The sequence below is a fragment of the Colletotrichum costaricense genome, assembly GCF_030867565.1.
Source record: "Colletotrichum costaricense strain IMI 309622 chromosome Unknown Scaffold_4.1, whole genome shotgun sequence".
Lineage (NCBI taxonomy): Eukaryota > Fungi > Ascomycota > Sordariomycetes > Glomerellales > Glomerellaceae > Colletotrichum > Colletotrichum costaricense.
In genome coordinates, this window is record NW_026848233.1 from 1693412 (window position 1) to 1712557 (window position 19146).

Sequence of the window (19146 nt, forward strand, 5' to 3'; positions counted from 1 at the left end):
CATGCCAGTTGGCATTCCTGAGATGCATTTCCTGCGGATGTTCAAATGTTGTTGTGTTCCCTTTTCCCTTTCAAGTTTTCGTATTCTCCCTTGGGACCCTTGTGAGAGATTCTGGTCTGGGCTCTTGGGTTGCGCAAAGACCAACTGACGGGTTGAGAGAGTGTGTGAGTGAGAGTGAGACCGTGAGACGGGGCCGGCGCATAAAAATAGCAAATTTGAGGAATATTAGCGAAGAGGCGGCGTTACTATGTGCGTGTTTGACGAGGTAGCGAAAGAGGCCGGTGTCAGACCACTTTGTGAGGTTACTAAGGCAGGTAGGTACCTTGGGTCCGTACTTTGTATCTTTGGGCTCTGCCGCCCTCCACATTTGGTGACATTTGGTGGACGTCATAAGGCAATCAATCAATCAATCACGCATCCTTGGCCCTGGAGTTGCTTCTCTCTTTAATCTCGTGGTTTGGAGACGAATGAAGTCGGGACTGAGAGGAATCACTTTACTGCCTCCGTCGATAGTCGGACATAAGCCAGCAACTCCTTGACTGCAAGAGCATGTGAAATTGGGGAAAGAAAAGAAGTCCAAGTTCGATTGTTGGTGGAATTCCGACTGCGACTGGGAAGAAGGATGAATATCCGGATGGTACCTTCCCGCTCCGCTGACACCGCCGACCAGATTCGGTAATACATTGCAGAATGCCACGCTGATCCCCGCTGCTAACCGGCGACGATACGGAAAGGGAAGGCTTCGAAAGGGACGCCAGACATGTCTTTCAGCCCAGTGTTGTATATCTGTCCGGCATGACGCTGCATCAAATACAGTGGCCAGGGCAGGCAAAGGAGATACCTTACCCGCAGCCGACCTAACAAATTGGGAATGCCGTGACAATCCAGTGTCAAGGAAATGGGGACAGGCCACTGAAGGAGAGTCAGAACATGCAAAGGGAAAAAATCAAAAGACCCAGGCAATTTGGGCTGAGTTGGAACGAGGCAAGCAATGTCCATCGGGTTACAGGCTTACAGCCCCTGCGCCTGCCCAATGGTAGCACCCGAAAAGGCCCCAGCGCGGGTGCCCAAATTTTTGGCTTCCGCTTTGCCAATCCCACACCAGTGGACCAGTGTACCTGTGGATCCACACTTCCCCCTCGCACCTCCCCCTCCAAAGTGCGGTGCTTTTGGTCACTTTCGGTCATTTTGGTGTGGTTTTGGGTGGGTAGGAAGTGGGAAGTGGAAAGGTGGGAGGGAAAAAAAGTGTCCGCTGCCCACAGCCATGTGAATGAAAAGTCACTCAGGTCGCTGGCTGACATGGCCTGGCCCTCTGGTTGGTCCGCTCACCTTGGGTCCGCCACTGTCTTACTACGGTACTTGTCATTTGTACCTACCACTTGTACCTACCTTACGCCGAAACCCCCTGTACCCAGCCTGTGGGTGGCCTGTCCCGAGCGAAGGAGGAACGGCTTGGGCGGGCTGAATTTTCTTGAATTTGTTAAACCTTGGAGCCGGCCTGTTTCCATTTGATCCTTTCTCCTTTCCCTTTCTTCAACAACACCATTTTGGTGAATGCAACCACTCCTCCCTCTGAAAATGCCTTGTTGACTGACCGACTACTCAAGAAACCCGATTAAACACCAATGCCTAGTAAAAACGACACTTACGACATCACTTCTTGCTCATTCTTCCGCCGCCAGATGCGCCGAAACCCGAGCCACCAAAACCTCGAGAGAAACTACGAATCTGACCCGCGCGACGACCCCGAGCGACGACGAGGCACGATCTCCGTGCTTCACTCTTATCCATAACCCTCCTACCAAAGTGACGGCCACTACTGGTATAGGGCGCGACCGGGACACCGACGCGCGCCCCTCGTTCACGAGCAACCCATACTTTTACACGGAGCGGCCACCTTAAAGTCTTTCCCGTAAATTACCACCACCACCAACCCAGCCATGATTGCCAAGGCGACGCCCGCACTGAACACGGTGCGCGGCTTTCAAAACACCCCCGTCACCTCCGGCGATGAGGATTCCGACTACGGCGTTTGCGCTACCCCGCCTCTCTCCGCGAAGCGCTCCGGCCGCGCTGCCCTCATCGACGATGTCGTCAGCGCCAACTGTAGCCCCAACATGCGCGGGGCATCCTCCCCTGCTGTCTCGGGCATCGCCAAGCTGCGCTTGCAGATGGAGCCTCTCAGCCTCGACAACTCTTCCCGAACGAGCACCTTGACCCTCAACGGCAGCAACGGCCATGGCGGCCTTTCCAAGGGGCTGGGAATCAGCAGTGCTGTCATGAGTCGCTGCGGGAGCCAGGACGGCAGTCAGAGTGAGGCTGGCAGCGAGCGTTCTGAGACCGGGTCTACGAGCTATGAGGTCAACCTGGAGCATGACTACGTCGACGAGAGCGTACGAGAGCGAAACGGCCACATTGTGCCCATCGAGGGCAGCAAGGATGTTCAGCGTAAGATGACGGCCGACGACTTTGATCCCCTTCGATGCCTAGGAAAGGGAACCTACGGTACCGTGCTTCTTGTGAAGCAGCGCAACACCGGCCGGCTTTACGCTCAGAAGCAGTTCAAGAAGGCTTCCCTTACTGTGCACAAGAAGCTCATCGAACAGACTAAGACGGAGCGTCAGATCCTTGAATCGGTTAACCGACACCCCTTTGTTGTCAAGCTCTACTACGCCTTCCAGGACCATGAGAAGCTGTATCTGATTCTCGAGTACGGCCAGGGTGGAGAGCTGTTCACTCACCTGAGCACCGAAAAGATGTTTGCCGAGCCCGTTGCTGCCTTTTACATGGCGGAGATGCTTCTCGCCATCTCGCACCTGCATAGCACCCTAGGTGTCGTGTACCGTGATTTGAAGCCCGAAAACTGCTTGCTGGACGCTGAGGGCCACCTGTTGCTCACTGATTTCGGCCTTTCCAAAGTCGCGGTCGATACCTCAGAGGACCACTGCAACTCGATGCTTGGAACTGTCGAGTACATGGCCCCCGAGGTCATCCAGGGACAGAAGTACGGAAAGGCGGTCGACTGGTGGTCTTTCGGCGCGCTGGGCTACGACTTGATGACTGGCAACCCGCCCTTCCGCGGCGGCAACCATGCCAAGATTCAGCAGAACATTGTCAAGCAGAAGCTCGTCATGCCGTACTTCCTGAGCCCCGACGCCAAGGATCTCCTGACGCGCTTGCTCAAGAAGGATCCCAAGAAGCGTCTGGGAGCCAACATGCCCAAGGACCTGCAAATCATGAAGGGCCACCGCTTCTTCAGAAAGATTGACTGGAAGAAGCTCGAGGCCAGAGAGGTCGAGCCGCCCATCCAGCCCATGATCACCGACCCCGAGCTCGCCGAGAACTTTGCGCCCGAGTTCACCGATTTGTCCCTGAGCCCTGTCATCACGGCCAAGGACCCATGGAGCGCCATGTCGGCCAAGGAGGATGACCCCTTTGGCGGCTTCAGCTTTGTTGCGTCGAGCAGCATGTTGGAGAGCCACGCGTTTCGATTCACCACTGAAGTCTAGATTGTATTGTTCGTACACATCATCAGCAGAGATAGACGAAAGAGTATAGAGAGATCTGGGAGTGCTAGGCGAACGGCATGGGAAAAAGTCTAGGAGCCTCAGTGTGAATTGGCGCGGCTAATGGACGCGCGCAGTACGGAGTTATCGAAGAGAAGCAAAGTCCGTTTATCCTTGGGCACTGAGAGTTTCTAGCCCTTCACTGCCCCGTTCGGTGCATGAGCGACGGAACAGTGAAGCATCGAGATTCGTTCTGTTGTTGGTTTTTTTCTGGCGCATCACTAGTCCGTAGTTATACTTTTCCCCCTTCTTTGGTAGTCATTGGGCGAAGCATCGTCACGATAATACATACGAGTTTTTTCTTGGTTGACTTTTTTTGTCGTGCCCCTGCTTCTCTCCTCCCCTGCTTCAATTACTCTCGGCGACAGGCGCATATCGCGCCAAGCTTCAGTTTGCTTTGCAATTCAGTGGCTGGGATTTGGTCCTGGCACTTTTCTTGGACTCCGTAGTCAACCGCGCGCGCGCGCGAGCGCTTGCTTGGCAAATTCGCGGATCTCAAGGGGGGGGGGGGGGGAAGGTGTGCATTCTCCTTCAAGCCTGGCCTGGGTCCCAGAGCCCTGGGACCTTCTTGGCGGTAATCTGAACGTTCGGGAAACCGAAAAGAGCCATGACTAGCTGCCAAGATTTCCAAGACCAAGACGCCGGGGGGATTTCGTAAACGGTGAAGACAAGGAATGTCAGTCGGGATATTGACTAAAGGGTAGAAGTCTGTTCATCCTTTCCTTACGGGACACAAAAACACCAAGAAAAGACACCGAGAAAGGTAAAAAAGATGGGATTACGCCAGGCTCGCTGGTGATGTCCTCAATCTTGCTTTCAAGCTAGAAGCTAGTCTGTGGCAGAGGCCGATCGTGGTATATTGTAAATCAGTGATATGGGGTATAAGCTTGTAGCGTTCACTGCATCCCGATTCCGAAGTCATCATACGTTAGGTCGCGTTACCTTGCTTACCTTGCCCCGGGCGGGTTTTCCCTGAAGTTCGAGAGGTTTCGGTATACAGCAGATTTTCATCCTCCAGGATCGATTTGCGCAGATGATAAGTAACAAACAACGAAAACCCGAATGCTCCGGCGTCCAAAATGCTGCTCCGCGTGGAGGGAGGGGTGCATATGGTGATTCCCAGGACATCGGATTGCTGGCCTTGAGAATCTGGAGCATGTTGTCGATGCATTTTGGGGCATTTTTCTGACTACCGGGCTGCATAATGAAGGATCTCGTTACTTTGGCATCAAATAAGTGTGCGAATTGTTTCATGAGCCAGGGGGCCGAGGGCCATGTTCTGAGCGATGCTGATGATTTCAATATCGGATGGTTGCAATGTCGTCGATGCTGGAAGTCTCTCTTTGCAATGTTTTTTGCCAATCGTCCCTTTCTTGCTTGTCGCGCGACGACTGAGGAAAGGTCAACAGAGTATAGCGCAAACCAGATCCATGGTTACACTTATTGGCAATCCGTTTGAACCTGGCGGACAAAGTATCACCAAGGCAGGGCAGTATTGACCACGTTGGGTTTGTGGAAGAACAGGGCGAGACTAGATAGAACTTGGCGTCATTTGCGCAAAACTCGTACCCGCTTCACTCCTGACTGACAGCAGTCAACGGGAAATGTTTTGCGCCCAACGAAGCTTGGACCCAGCTTGCAGTAACCTGGGGTCCTGGGCAGAGTGGCCGCTGCTGGTGAATCTAGCTGGAATCTGGCGGTGACAAGCATTCATGGTCGAGCTTTGAAAGCTACGCGGTTGAAAGGGTATGAAAATAGTAAATGAGCGGTCGAAAGAGCCGGCGCATTGAGCGGAACTATCGGACCCCGGGGCGCCATATCGAACAGAGTCTAAATCCGAATACAGACTGAGGTAACCGGGGGATTGGGACCCGTGATGTTACATTGTCCTGAGAAGTTTTGACCCAACGCAGAAATAAGGTAGTCGGCTAGCCTGCTCGTGGGCCATTGGAGTCGAAATTGCTTTTGACGTTTGCTCAGCCTCCACAAGCTCTGCCCTAAACACTAGGCTAGACAGCATGTCGTGGGATTATGAGTAAATCGTGGCCGTGGTGGTTGCGGAGGTGGAGGTCTCCGGAACAACTCATATACGGCGCGGGATGATAGTTGCACCATCGCCTAAGCTCAGCGTTGCAGTGGACCTTTCCCCGACTCGCGGGCGGCCCATTTAGTGCAATTGCTGTGTAAGACTGTTGGTCAACCTGGGAAACGGGAGCAAAAACCTCCCATCGGCAAGGTGAAGCCCCGCACTCGGCCCCACACCGGTAACGGCTGCCGTATTGGGTCATCGAGATCGTCGCGAGGAGCCCATAGTATTCGATGTGTTCACTGTGAGCTCAGGTTGATATGATACGGAGTAGCAAAATAGAGATCATCGGGGATTTGAGTTTCGCTGGCGGCGTCGCGACAGGCTGGGATTGATTTTACAGCATGGCGAAGCTGGCCGCCGTTGCTCTTGGAAAAAACCTTGCAAGTCGTAACGAGTTGCCTTCATGGTTTCGCGGTCTTGTCACATCATCATCTGACACTATCCAGTACTGGGCGCATCAACCATGCCGTTATTGTATCGAACGCTATTCGAGCTCCAGCGACCAGGAAGCTCCTGGGCCATTCTTTTTTGCGAAGGTCTACGTCCAGTTGATATTGGGAGTACACTGGCAGTGTTTTGCGAGGGTGTAAACGCAGTTGATGGGTGTAAGTCCGACTCTGTGATGCTTAGATTCCCGCCAAGTCAAGCCTATGGGCCCCCTCACTGGCTATTGCAGATCGATCCCGTGAATATACTAGATGTGACGAGTGCTGTCAAGCAGAAGCCATTGGGATGCTTTTGGCTTGGCGATGTGGTTGAAGCGTGGGGTAGATCCCTGAGCCACACCAAGTGACGCAACTTTGAAGCTGCTTTCGGTTTCTACACTGGCAACGCCCATGTACGATTCAATGTTTTCTTGAATTTGTGCACCTTGGTGTTTTGTGTGCTGTCTGTGACCTGCTGAGAAATACTCGGCCATCACTGGCCGTAGACGGAATTCGGGCTTGCAGCTTTGACACAAACAGGCCTGCAAGTCAGCCGGTATCCGTATCTCAACTTGTCCGTGTTGCAGATGTTGAAGGGCTGCGCCGCATCCGAATGACACGACTTCCAACCGTCCAAAGTAGACAACAGTCATCTTGGGAATGCAGATTTCGGATTGAAAGGCATCGTTACCTAAGCCAAGGAACAGCAGGAACCGGCAATTGCCTGCTCAACGTCGGACGAAAAGACGGAACTGTATTGCTGTGAGCTCATACCTTGCAGTAGCAAAGTTTCATCTTCTGGACATGGCGTCGAGAGCGGGCGGATCGCAAGGCTCAAGATCAAATCCTTCCGAGTTTGGCAAGGAGCTTGGTAGCTTCAGCTATCCTAGTAGCGTTTAGCATGGTCTAGACTGATGATATCGACCACTGTCGGCGATCTGCTATCCTTCCGGCCCGTCTCTCAGCACTCTGTCCGCTTTCTTCAATGGGCAAGAATGGAACAAAACATGGAAGCATTGCGCGTCCTGCGTCGGTGCTGATCTTTCTTATGCCACTGGTGCCGTCTTAGTGACAAGATTTGGCAAATCGGGACGGGTGTGCGGATGCTTAGTTGGACGGTTTGATCGCCTTTGCTTCCCTAAATCTGGTGTGCAGGCTTCACCAGTCCGTGAGCCTTTCTTGCACCCACATGGTTCAGTAGAGACCGACTTACACGTGTTTGGACATCGGAAGGGTCGCATTCCTCGGGCAGCGGATGATGGGCCTTGACCGACGATAGGATCTCGAAGCATTCCAAGAGTGAGGCCTCGCGGGAGCGAAAATAGGATTGTCCATCCTTTCGGTGACAGTGAAGGCATCGGGCTGAGACGCAAGAGCAGGGGGATGTTGGGAAATGCCGAAAGCTGCGGCTGCCGTCAGATAAGCCCCTTCCTTGGCAACAACGTACATCGTCAGCAAGCCTGCTGAAAATACTTGGCGAGAATGCTATAGGCGCATGTTGTGAGTCGTGAGAGTGATCAGCTATGATGCTGGGAGATTGTAGATGAGCACAGATCTCGAATCGCCGTACCTCAGTGGTGCCGACTGAGCACAGGTCTCGCTGCGTGTTCTAGGCACTTTCCCTTTCGATACACCGGATATTCTAAGCAGGTGGGCGTCATGAGAATGGAAGCAAAGCTCTGGATTGATCCTGCCGTGAGTGAAAGGTACTTGGGAGTGGAAGTCTGTGAACACACTACGTATCTACCTGGGTACCTGAAAACACATGAGATGCTGAGGTGCCTTATCAGCGTACAACTGTGAGGTACGTACACAACATTTCAGCCAACATGTACGTAGTAGGTGCATCTCGGGCTGTCTCTACGGTCTACCAAGTGCATCATGCGCTTTCCAACAGCCGTCACAGTATTGGACAAGGCGCATGGTGACGATGGATGCAACCCGAAGGCGCGGCTTGGTGCGCTTACCCTAGCGATCGGTGCTCCGTTCCACATCTTTTGTCTTTCCTCTGGTTCAATTCGCCCTCCATGGTCCAAGCCAAGAAAAACAACATGACATGCTTGCGTATGCTTTTCTCACGCTCCAATGTCCGATAGTTCTGCCCTCTACTGTGTAATACGGACAATCCCAAGAAACACTGTTTCTGACCAAGGCTTATGGCAGCAGACACCTCAATCACCCGCGCGGCATCTTTTTGCCTCCGGGAGGCTGAGCCCGCCAAGCACATCCATTGGTCTGTTCACCTTGACCTTTGCTCTTTTTCCAACTTCCCAGCATGGTCGTTGCCTTTTCAGCAAACTACGCACGCGCATATGCAGGGTATCGAGAGCCATCAACGACAGGCGTTTCGTTTGCAGTTTCTCTTCGCCTGCCAGGGCTACAGGTACTCCCCTACCCTCTTCTCTCATCTTGTTAGAGTTCGTGCCGGACAACTGGCTGCCCACGGCCCCAAGAAGGACCAGCAGAAACACCCTGCCAACCCACTAGTCCCATCTGCGTAGAACTCTGGTGCTTCCCGCCAGGATGGTCCCGGCCCGGACCCTTCGACGGCCATGCTCTAGATGGCATCTGATTGTTCACACAAATTTGCGACTCCCTCACTGGGCGAGCAAGCGGAACTTTCTCTGGCATACTCGTCACTGACTACCTTGTAGATGTCAACTATTCATGCCACTTTGTCACAGCAGGTTCGGTCAAGGACTCAATGGGAACCAGATGCTCTCTTCCAGCAGCCCCCGGACGGACAAGGACTTCCCCTTCGGTATTACAGGGGTTGGGCTAATCTCTTTGCCCAATCATATTCATTCCAATTGTGTCTGACACCCTAAAGAGAGTAGACCGCATCCAAGACACGCTGCAAGGAGTCAAATTTACGACCTGGGGAGCCTGTGCCTGATTAGTCCTTCTTCCCATTTTTTAGGCTTTACTGGCCCGGGGAACGTGTTGAACCGACCGGGTCCGTCGACGTGGGCCCAACTCTCAGTTTCCCCCCATGGCTGGCCATTTGTCTCTACGACGCGAAGCTACCAAGCTACTAGATGTACTATCAAGCCGACAGCAGCTCCTCATCTGCGTGGCTGTGTTAGCCAAGATGTGCCGCCAGACACATGCTGATCTCTAGCCTTCTCTAGAGCGCCTTCAACAAAAATCACCGATGATACCTGGTAGCAGAGTGTTCCGATACAGCCTGCAGCCGGCCAACTTATGCGTCGGTTACAAGTGCCCCAGGGGTCATCCCCTGCGTGGCTGGACCTGTCAGAGAAAGTCGACTCTCACTGCCCGCACTCCCCCAAGCCGAGAGCAACCAATGAGTGGGTGGGCGTGAAGGATGGAAAGGCATGGGCCAGGGCCTGACTCTCGGAACAGACTCGAGAAGTAAAAACGGGATGACTTTGTGCTAGTGTATGAAGATGTCGCCAAGATCTCATAGAAAACGACGTGGGGAAAGAAGAGCAAATGCCAATAGACGCAAATCATAGCAAAACGGTTGGCAAAGGGAGCAAAGCCACGGTGAAAGCTCCGGCCCCTCTCTGTTCGCCGTTTTGAACCTGGCATCCGCACTGCACATCTCCGCCATCGACTACCACGGAGCTGGACTGCCGTCGCGCGTCCGTCACATCTTCATAAGAACCCCCGGAGCTCCCACCCTTCTACACTCGATCCAGACTCCAACTGCCGTGTCACTCCAACATTCAGTCCGGAGCCTCCCTGCATATCACAACACACACCAAATATGTGCGTCACATCCTGGCCCCCACTCCATCCCGCTGTCTTTGATTTAAGGTCCTCTGAGGCCTCCATGATAGCTTTCATATAGATGTGAACTAACACAACCAATAGTAACAACCACGATATACGCGCCTTGCTAGCGAACACGATGAAGGCCTTCACAACTTCCTCTATCGCTGCCGCGCTCTGTATGTCTTGAGCCATCCCTCCCAGACCACCGATACTAACACTTTCGACAGATGCGGCGACAGCCTCCGCCGACGCTATTCAGGCTTGCCCGAATACTGATGTCTGCTTCCGCGTTGCTGTCCCGGCGGCTTCGTCCAGCTCCGGCAGCGGCAACATGTACTTTCAGATGTCTGCTCCGACCAGCTACCAGTGGATTTCCCTTGGCACGGGTTCGTCCATGTCCAACGCCAATATGTTCCTGATGTACGCCGACGGAAACGGCAACGTTACTATCAGCCCTCGCACTGCGCGCGGCCACAACATGCCTACCCTCTCGTCAAGCACCACCCTCGAGCTTCTCAGCGGCTCCGGTATCGTGAACGGTAACATGGTCGCCAACGTCCGCTGCACCAACTGCGCGTCCTGGAGCAGTGGTTCTATGTCCCTGAACTCGGCTTCCAGCTCCTGGGTCGCTGCCTGGAAGTCGGGCAGCGCCCTCAACTCTGCCAGCACCAGTCAGAGCATCCAGCAGCACGACGAGCACACCAACTTCAACCTCGACCTGACCCAGGCGACAGTCCAGACCGACAGCAACCCCTTCACGACTACCTCGGGAAACAGTGGCAATGGAAGCGGCAGCGGAAGCGGCAGCGGCAGCGGCAGTGGCAGCGGGAATGGCGGCTCCACCAGCGGCGGCGGTGGTGTTGTATTTAATGGAGGCGGTGGTGTCTCGTCCAAGGTCCTCCTCGCCCACGGGATCATAATGACGATCGTATTCGTTGCCCTTTACCCCATCGGAGCCATCCTCATGCCCTTGATAGGCAAGTGGATGGCTCACGCTGCTTGGCAGTCGGTTGCCTTCTTGCTCATGTGGGCCGGCTTCGGCACTGGCTACGCTTATGCTCGCGACAACGGTTATGTGAGTTGCTTTTTTTCATTTTTTTCGTGAACCGGGAGACTGTACTCCCTCGGGTCGTTTCCAAGACCCTCCACAACCCAGACATCCAGGATCGCAGTGCTGATACCGCGTAGCTCTTTGCGCAAACCCATACCCTCCTGGGTACCGTAGTTGTTGCCCTCTTGGCCGTGCAGCCGTTCCTCGGATACGCCCACCACGCCTACTACAAGAAGTTCCAGACCCGCGGTGTTATCAGCCACGTCCACATCTGGTTCGGCAGAATTGTGATGATTCTCGGCATCATCAACGGTGGTCTCGGTCTCGAGCTCGCTAGCTCATCTCGGGCCTATGTCATTGCGTACTCCGTGGTTGCTGCTATTCTCGGCGTTGCGTGGATTGGATCCGCCGTTTGGGGCGAGATGCGCAAGTCCAAGCGCAACACCGTCAAGCGCGAGCAGAGCCACGAGTCTCCGGATTCCCAGCAACGCATCCCCTACCGCCAAAAGAAATAAGCGCTCGGCCTAGCTTGGTTCCGGGGTTTGTTATGGACGACGGCAAGAATACAGAGGAAAAGACCATATGGGATACAGAGATTAGCCTCTAATTTGTTTTGTGTAATCGTTATACCACAGGTGGCAGTGTGCCGACCTTTCCACGTCTACGAAAGATCTGGGCCGTAGTATGAAGACACGGCAACTCGGGTAGAGCACGGAGTTTGTGGCGTTGTTGGTGATGGGTTTCTTGAATGATAGCTTATGCAATAATGGTCACTTGATCTAAGCCATTGGTGTTCGCGTGTGTGACTGATAGCCTTGCAGGCTTTGAACACGAGCCCTCGACTCATTGTACGCATCGTTGTGTCCTTCCCTTCTAATTTAACACGGGTAGTATAGCAGGGTGAGCAACGACGAGGAAATTATAAATATGCCGGAAAGTAAGAGAGAGAAAGACATCTTTCCATCAACACACTTCTGCAATATCTTGTCGCTTGTCTCTAGAACAAAAGCAACTGGATCAATCGAGACAGATATTTAGCAAGGTAAATGAGTGACTGGCGACCTGGCTCGACTTCGAGCTCAGCGTACAACAGCAAAAACACTCTTGATAGTGACGAAAATGACGGAGTATGAGAGACATGGATGTATGAGGTCATGCACCAAAAAGTCGATTGGTCGCAACTGTGAGAGAGCTAGCCCGGATCGCCAGAGGAGCTTAGGCCAAGCTTGGTCCGAACAAAGTGTGGCAGTTCGAACTCTCTTGGTGCGTACTGGTAGGTGTGCCCGGCGTTAAGTGCCAGCCTATGATGTCGGCGGTGATGGTTTGGTGGAGGGGGGAAGTTGACGAAACCGTTCCTTCTTGGCTGTCAATTACTCCCAATGACCACATCTCGCCCAGCTAGTAGTCACCTTCCAGACGAGATCTGTACCAGAAAGAAGATGGGCAGCGTACGGTAAAGTGTCATCGGTCGTTTCCTCACGTGATATCAGTCCACCCGCCTCCGCTTGTTGTTTCCCCGACCCGCTGCAGCAATGCGTGAGAGGTGGAAGGACGTGGGAAAGTGGGGAAAGGCAGCAAAAGACAGGCAGACAAGTTCTACGCCTGAGACCTGAGGCATCCAAATCACAGCGGTCGGCTGGGAATCATTGCGTCCAACCAGAACTGAACCGGCTCACTCCAGCTTTTTACTGTCCCATCCCGTACAAAACCCTCAACCACCCGTCGTCCGCCTCCCTCCCCCCATCCCCCCCGGTGTCCCCAATTGAGCCAGCCACCACCCACATATCAAGATGCTCGTCCAATTGTCCAGAGCCACTGTACGTTTCTCCTCTCTCTTCCCGTTGTCGTGATGATGATGTTGTCGCTGTTGTCTTGTCGCTGTTGGCGTCGGCCTCCGTTCGGACGCGCGGACCGTCGGTCGGAAATCAAGGAAAAAAACTGACGACTTTTTGCCCAAACAGCGCGCCGCTTCGGCTGTCTCTCGGCTGGCGAGGCCCAGCGCCGTCCAGATGAGGGGATTCATCGCTCCCACCGTCTCCCGCAGAGGTTCGTCAATAGTTCTCCCGTCTTCGATTTCAATTGCCCCCCAGGAGGAAGAGCGAGGTTGCGTTCGATGCGAAAGCGTTGGCCATCTCGGGTTGCCGGTGCCGCCAAAGGGAGGCCAAGCTCCGAAGCTGGGGAGTGCGCCTGGCTGTCGGATAACGATACCGGTCACGCAAACCACTTGAACATACCCGTCGTCCATTACATTCGCATCGACCATCCTACGCCGGTTAATGGCCTTCTATCTCTCCGATTCGCCCATCGCTCGCTCCTCCTTCCCTCTTCCTTCCGTGCCGTCGCTGTCGTCATCGCCCAAAAACTCTTGCTCCGATCCCGTTTCACTAACCTGCAATCCCCGATACAGCCGACTTCGTCCAGGAGCTCTACCTCAAGGAGCTCAAGGCCTACAAGCCCACCCCCATCAAGGAGTCCGACTCCCAGGGCCAAGTCCAGACCTTCTCCATCCCCGCCACCCCCAAGTCCCCCGAGGAGGCCGACCTCGCCGCCAGCCTGAAGGAGTACGAGAGCATGGCCGTCGAGGTCGAGGGCCAGGACGCCACTGCTGCCGCCAACGGCGAGCCCGTCAAGCACGACTGGCTCATGATTGAGGAGGACGAGGAGGAGCCTCACCACTAGAGCGCTTCGGCGACGTGCAAAACCGTTATTGGAAAAGAAAACAAAAAAGTTTCAAAACGAACCACACCGTCCCGGATTCCCCCGCCGAAAAGATAAAAATCGTCATCAATCCTCAAGTGATGGGAGGGAAAAGTGCTTTTCCAACCTTGGCTTCTGGGTTTGTAACCTTTGCCGCTTGCTCCGAACCGACCAAAAGGAGTGGGAAACGTGTTTTTGTGATTGAGAGGAAAGGAGAGAAGGAGAGAGAGAGAGAGAGGAACCCTAGAAACGAGGGGAAAGGTGTGCTGGGAGGTGGTAATCCCGTGTATATTGTCCAACTAAACCTCGCTGGCTAGGAATGCTATTCGCATGCGCTTCAACGTCCTTGGTCCCTCTTGTGTGTATATGGGTCATGCCAATCATGTGTGATTTTACCTGGACGTCCTCGACCAACAACCACCATATTCCGGCAGCTCCCATGCCAACTGGATTCAAATGACTCTATTGCTTTCCAAAACGGACCGCATACCTGACTCTGAGTCTTGAGTGAAGACATTGTGGGGAACCCGGAATCTCCCGAACAGAGCCAAAACCACCACCACCACCACCACCACCACCACACAGAACCGTCGTCAGGCGGAAGAGAGCCCTTTATCAAAAGACCTCTGATACCCGGGAAATAGTAATTTCTCAACACACAACTCGCACACAACTCGACGGAACCCCCGCCAATTGCTTCCACCAAGATTCCCTGGACGAAAGGAAAAGAGTCATCTACCTTGTGCTACGGGGTCTTGTTTTCAATGCACACTGAGGTGGGTTCGCGTAGTGTTCCTGGGACAACAAAACGATGAATGATCCACAGCGATTATGCTGGCTACCATTTCCAGAGGTGGAGAGGGGGTGACGGGATGGTTTACTGTCTGCCACCTAACCTTGCTTGCCTTTCTCGCCTACTTTGCCTTCCTTTCCTTTAACCTTTATGAGTCTTTTTGATGGCTATCCTTATCCTTTGTCACTACTCTCCCTTTCTTGATTGTCTTTACCTACCAAATTCCACACTCTTCGAGGGAAATACATACTGTCAGTATGGTAGCTACAGACTTGGCATCTTACACCTTGGAGAATGCATCCCTCCGTTGTCTACGTATATACAGCTACCAGGTTGACAGTTGGTAGCACAACCTTCCGGGCATACGACCAGCCCATCTGTGGATTCGAGTACCATGCAGAAACTCATTTTCCTCTACTCCCACACCTGCAGGCCGCATCGGCAGCGAGTCGCATCGAGGAGGGGGAAGCTTCTGCGGCATCAGCATGACTGTTCTATTCGCTGGAAAGGTATAGCAGAGACACAAGAACAAAGGTAGTGGTGATAGAAAGAGTGACCCTTACTTGTGTGTCAATCAGGGACGTTGTTATATCATCTATTGGTAGTTTTGGGCGTCACTACAACACAATCACGTTGGAAGGATACGTCAAGAGAACCTAGCGTCCTTTATGGTTTTTTGTCAAATGTAGCTGAAGCTAATTAAGCAGTATTACAGACGGTTTTGTGTAGAGCTGATCGCTTTCCTCTCTCACTTTCTTTCCGTTGACGGCCCCTCCTTTCTTCATCGGTACCATCCACCACTCGATACACCGCATGGCTCTTGATGACCGATATAAGGGTTTGTTTGTTGGATATCTAGGCATCCTTCGAAACCCCCCCCCCCCCCCTGATTCAGTCTCCAAGCCCATGGACCATAAGATTGCCCCAAACGCTGAACGTCTGTCGCAAAATTGCAGTATATCCTATAGGCAAGACTAGTTTCCCCTCCTTTCCTTTCGTACCACTCCATTCGTGAAAAACACATCCTCCCAAAATGCAGCGATGCCTGTGTATCAGCCTCATATCTGATGTGCGGATGTTCCCTATGGCAACGACTCGTGGGAATGTAGAACAACCACATCTTCCGATAAAGGCATCAAGGTCACCAGCATCAGCATCAGCGAGCGGTATGCAGAGCCTTTTCGTCAAGGCCTATCGTCGTTGTTGTAGTTATTGTTTGTATCGTGTAAGTAAAAGCTCTTCGATTAGCATGAAAAGCAGCAGTCTGAGGGGCCGATCAGGAATCCGAATGTTCATCGCTTCAGCCCAAAAACGCCATGTACCGATTACACCCCCCGGGCCCAATGATCACATGCAAGGTTTGACCGCCCTTATGCACTGAAATCCATGAATGTTCGTTTTTTTGACTTCGTAATGATGATGACCGTGTTTTGCTTCTGCAAGAGAGAAAAGGCTGTGTGTGATGGAACTTTTCTTTGTCCTCAAAATAGAACCCAAAAACAAATGACCCAGAAGTACCTTTGGAAAAAAAAACCAGAATGCATGAAGTCATTAAACGTCAAAGTGACCACCACCAATCATCTGCTCTTCGTTGGTGGTTGTGCGCACAATGCCGCTCATGCGATTGCCTCTCTGGTTCATGTCCTCCAGGTCATCCCAGTCATCGTCCTGGTGGTGAGAATCACGCATCTCTTCGTCATCATAGCGGCCCTTATCTCTCATGTGATCGTCGAGAGCGCTCTCGTCCACAAACGTGAAGCCCTGGAAGTTGGCCTGCACAGAGGGCGAAAGGGGCGTCGATGTAGCGAATCCCTTGGACAAAGCAGCGGCCCGTTCATTAAGTGAGCCATTGTTATCAAGCGCGTTGGTGAACTCGGGGTCGAAGTACGACACGTCTGTGGCAGAGGTCAACTTGGGCTTGAAGGGAGGTGTGATGAGCTTCTTTGCCAGAATGTCCCAGTCAATGTCGGCAAAGAATGGGTGGCGCTTCAACTCCTCCGCATCGTCCGTCGCACCAAGTCTGTGCTTGGGGTTTCTGTTGAGCAAGCCCTTCACGAAGTTGCGACCCTCCTGTGACAAGGTGTCCCGAGGAAATCTGACCTTGCCAAAGGCGATGTTCTTGTACATCTGTTGGGTGTCCTCCGCATAGAAGGGACTCCAACCGCAGCACATCTCGAAGACTAGAACTCCCAGCGACCAGAAATCCACCATCTTGGTGTATCCCGACTCGTCGAGGAGAACTTCGGGAGCGAGGTACTCGGTTGTGCCACAGAATGTGTTTGTGGTATCGTTCTTTGTCAAATTGGCCTTTGACAGGCCAAAATCACAAAGGGCAATGTGACCATTTGCGTCGAGCAGAATGTTCTCTGGCTTCAGGTCACGATAAACGATATCGTTGTTGTGGAGGTGCTGGATGGCCAAGATGAGTTCTGCGATATAGAACTTGGCTCTGCGCTCATCGAACCGTCCTTCTTTCTGGAGATGCCAGAATAGCTCACCGCCAGACATGTAATCAGTGACCAGGTAGAGGTCTGATGGCGTCTGGAAGGAGAACTTGAGGCCCACGATGAAGGGCGAGTCGGACATGGCTGTCCGAACCAGGATGTTGCGCTCACCAACGGTATGGGCGACCTCCTTCTTCTGAACAATGACCTTCTTGGACAGAACCTTCATGGCGTAAATGCGTTCGGTATCCTTCTTCCGGACCTGGTAAACTTGTCCAAAGGTACCCTTGCCGATCAACTTAAGAATCTGGAAGTCTTCAGGACCAAAGTGCTTTCTCTCCGTTCGCTGGTAAACGGCTTCCACGTAAATCTCTCCTGTAGGGGCATTCTCCGCCATCGTGTCGGCGTGTCCCTTAAGCTGGAACCAGCCACGTACTGGGTTGCTGGAGTCCCTGTTGGCCTGGAAATCGACTTGACCCAAAAACTCCTCTCCCTTGTCGGTGTGGTCATAGACGGAAATGTCAACCAGCATGTTCGAATCAACAACATCACTGCCGGAAAGTCAGCCAATAACCCAAGTACATCAATCAGTGTGCCCACTTACAATTCTGCCTCGGCGTCCCACTTTGGACTGGTGAAGGATCGGCGGGACCGGTTGCGGAATGTGTTATAATCGGAAATGCTGGTGTTACTGCTCTGGCGGCTGCGCATAGGAATAGACATGACCGGGCGGCCTGAGTCGCTTCCTTGTCTTTGAATCGGGATGCCTCCAAAGGAGGGGGCCGGGAGGTTCACGTCATCCTCCTCTTCGACGGAGCGCGGGCCTCCTGAGATGAGCTCGCTTCTCTGAAAAACCGCTACGACGTAAGGGTCCTTGGCACGTCGCAAGCCCTTGGCCTCAACGATCTTGATCGTGAGTTTGCCGCGAGCAGCGGGAACTTGAGCGCCGGTGGTACCGCGGCGGATGGGTGTCTGAACGCCGCTAGGAGGGACCGTCTCGTTGCTGCTTCTCTTGGAGGTTGACCTCTCCTCAGCCTGAGAGGGCTGCGCCGTTGAAAGCGCCCTTGTAGGAGTTGGTGGACCGCTCTTGAATCCCGCAAACTGTGTTAGCTTCTTGAGCTGATCAACTGACGAAGAGCTGTGAAGGGAAGCGGCTTTCTGCGCTGAACCAACGTGGAAAGTAATGGGGGATGTTGGTGTGATGGGCTTGTGGAGACTGGGGTTTGATATGTGATAAGCATGCACAACTGAAGTTGTGACGATGCTTGAAGGTTGGGACATGAGGGTGAGGCTGTGGCATTTTTGCGGGTAATCTGTGACGCCTCTTTGGAGCTTCGGTCGCGCAGATGAGGATGCCGCGGACCGTGATTCTCCATATCGCAACGACAGACTTCTTTTCAAAAGTCCCGCCGACGACCGTCTGGATATCGGCGGTGTCGGGTACTGATGTGTCTGAACCAGTGCCATGGATGAAGGGTGTGGTGATGATGGCCGCTCTTCGGGGTGGGGGAGTGATGGGGATGTTGGTTCAGGATCGCCACCGGGCACAGCATCCACTGAGCTGACCTGAGAAGCCTTCCCGTCCGTCTCGACTTGTTTCGTTGAGGGACCAGGAAGCGGTTGTCCTCGATTGCGATCCGACGCGACAGGGGCAGATACAGAATTGTGAGAAGAATCTGTACGAACCTGGCCGAAGTAGCTCATAATGCCCGGCAGGCGTTTGTCATGGAGGTCGGGTTGAGGGGTCGCCACCCCGGAGCGGGGCGTATCAAAGCCGATCTGATCCGCGCCATCTTCGTCAGGTGCGGCCGCGGGAGTCCTGCTGGGGTGGTTAACAGTGAGATTCATCTTTAATTGTGGCGGATAATGCGCGGAGGAGGGAAAATCGTGGGTTGGACAACAGAAACAGAGGGATGACACGCTGAGCAACACAGCGAAAAGCGGAGGCAAAATTTAGAGTGAAGAGCTAGCTCATGACGGCTGCCAAGACCATGACCACACTTGGGTACTTGTGGTGAGGACGAAGAATTGAAGCGAGGCGGAGTAGGGAGGAGTTCTGCCTTGTGTGCGTCCCTCCGAGTGTGCCTCTGGCGGAAAAGAACGGGTAAATTTTTCTCTCTCTTCTCTTCGTCCTCTATTGGGCTTGGGGGTGGAAGCAAGGATGCCGTCGCAATAGCTAGCCGGGTAGGTAGGTAGTGCAGTTCGGGGGGGGATGATGCAAAGGGCCAAAAGGGAAGAGCCGTCAAATAGAAAACATGAGTAAAGTGGACTTTTTTGTTCCGAAGACGCCCCGTCTTCATAGGTCCTCGAACACTAGTCAAGGCCTTGGATCGGAGGTTT

The 19146-nt window shown here is 53.3% G+C and overlaps 4 protein-coding genes across 4 annotated transcripts; 3 read left to right on the forward strand and 1 right to left on the reverse strand.

The window, feature by feature from the left end:
* Nucleotides 1-1940: 1940 nt before the first annotated feature.
* CCOS01_04604 (uncharacterized protein) lies at nt 1941-3509 on the forward strand (the record flags this gene model as incomplete). The annotated part of the gene is made up of 1 exon (XM_060452785.1): nt 1941-3509. The coding sequence occupies one exon, from the start codon at nt 1941-1943 to the stop codon at nt 3507-3509; it is 1569 nt and encodes a 522-aa protein (XP_060316743.1).
* A 6050-nt stretch (nt 3510-9559) lies between these two features.
* On the forward strand, nt 9560-11387 carry CCOS01_04605 (uncharacterized protein; the record flags this gene model as incomplete). Its single annotated transcript, XM_060452786.1, has 4 exons — nt 9560-9815; nt 9950-9997; nt 10049-10896; nt 11010-11387. Coding segments are annotated over 4 exons (1530 nt in total), but the record flags the coding sequence as incomplete, so codon positions are not given.
* Nucleotides 11388-12662: 1275 nt separating this feature from the next.
* Nucleotides 12663-13551, forward strand: CCOS01_04606 (ATP synthase complex subunit H; the record flags this gene model as incomplete). Its single annotated transcript, XM_060452787.1, has 3 exons — nt 12663-12689; nt 12834-12918; nt 13280-13551. The coding sequence occupies 3 exons, from the start codon at nt 12663-12665 to the stop codon at nt 13549-13551; spliced, it is 384 nt and encodes a 127-aa protein (XP_060316745.1).
* A 2362-nt stretch (nt 13552-15913) lies between these two features.
* On the reverse strand, nt 15914-18654 carry CCOS01_04607 (uncharacterized protein; the record flags this gene model as incomplete). Its single annotated transcript, XM_060452788.1, has 2 exons — nt 15914-17357; nt 17411-18654. 2 exons carry the CDS (start codon nt 18652-18654, stop codon nt 15914-15916), a joined length of 2688 nt encoding a protein of 895 aa, XP_060316746.1.
* Nucleotides 18655-19146: the final 492 nt, after the last annotated feature.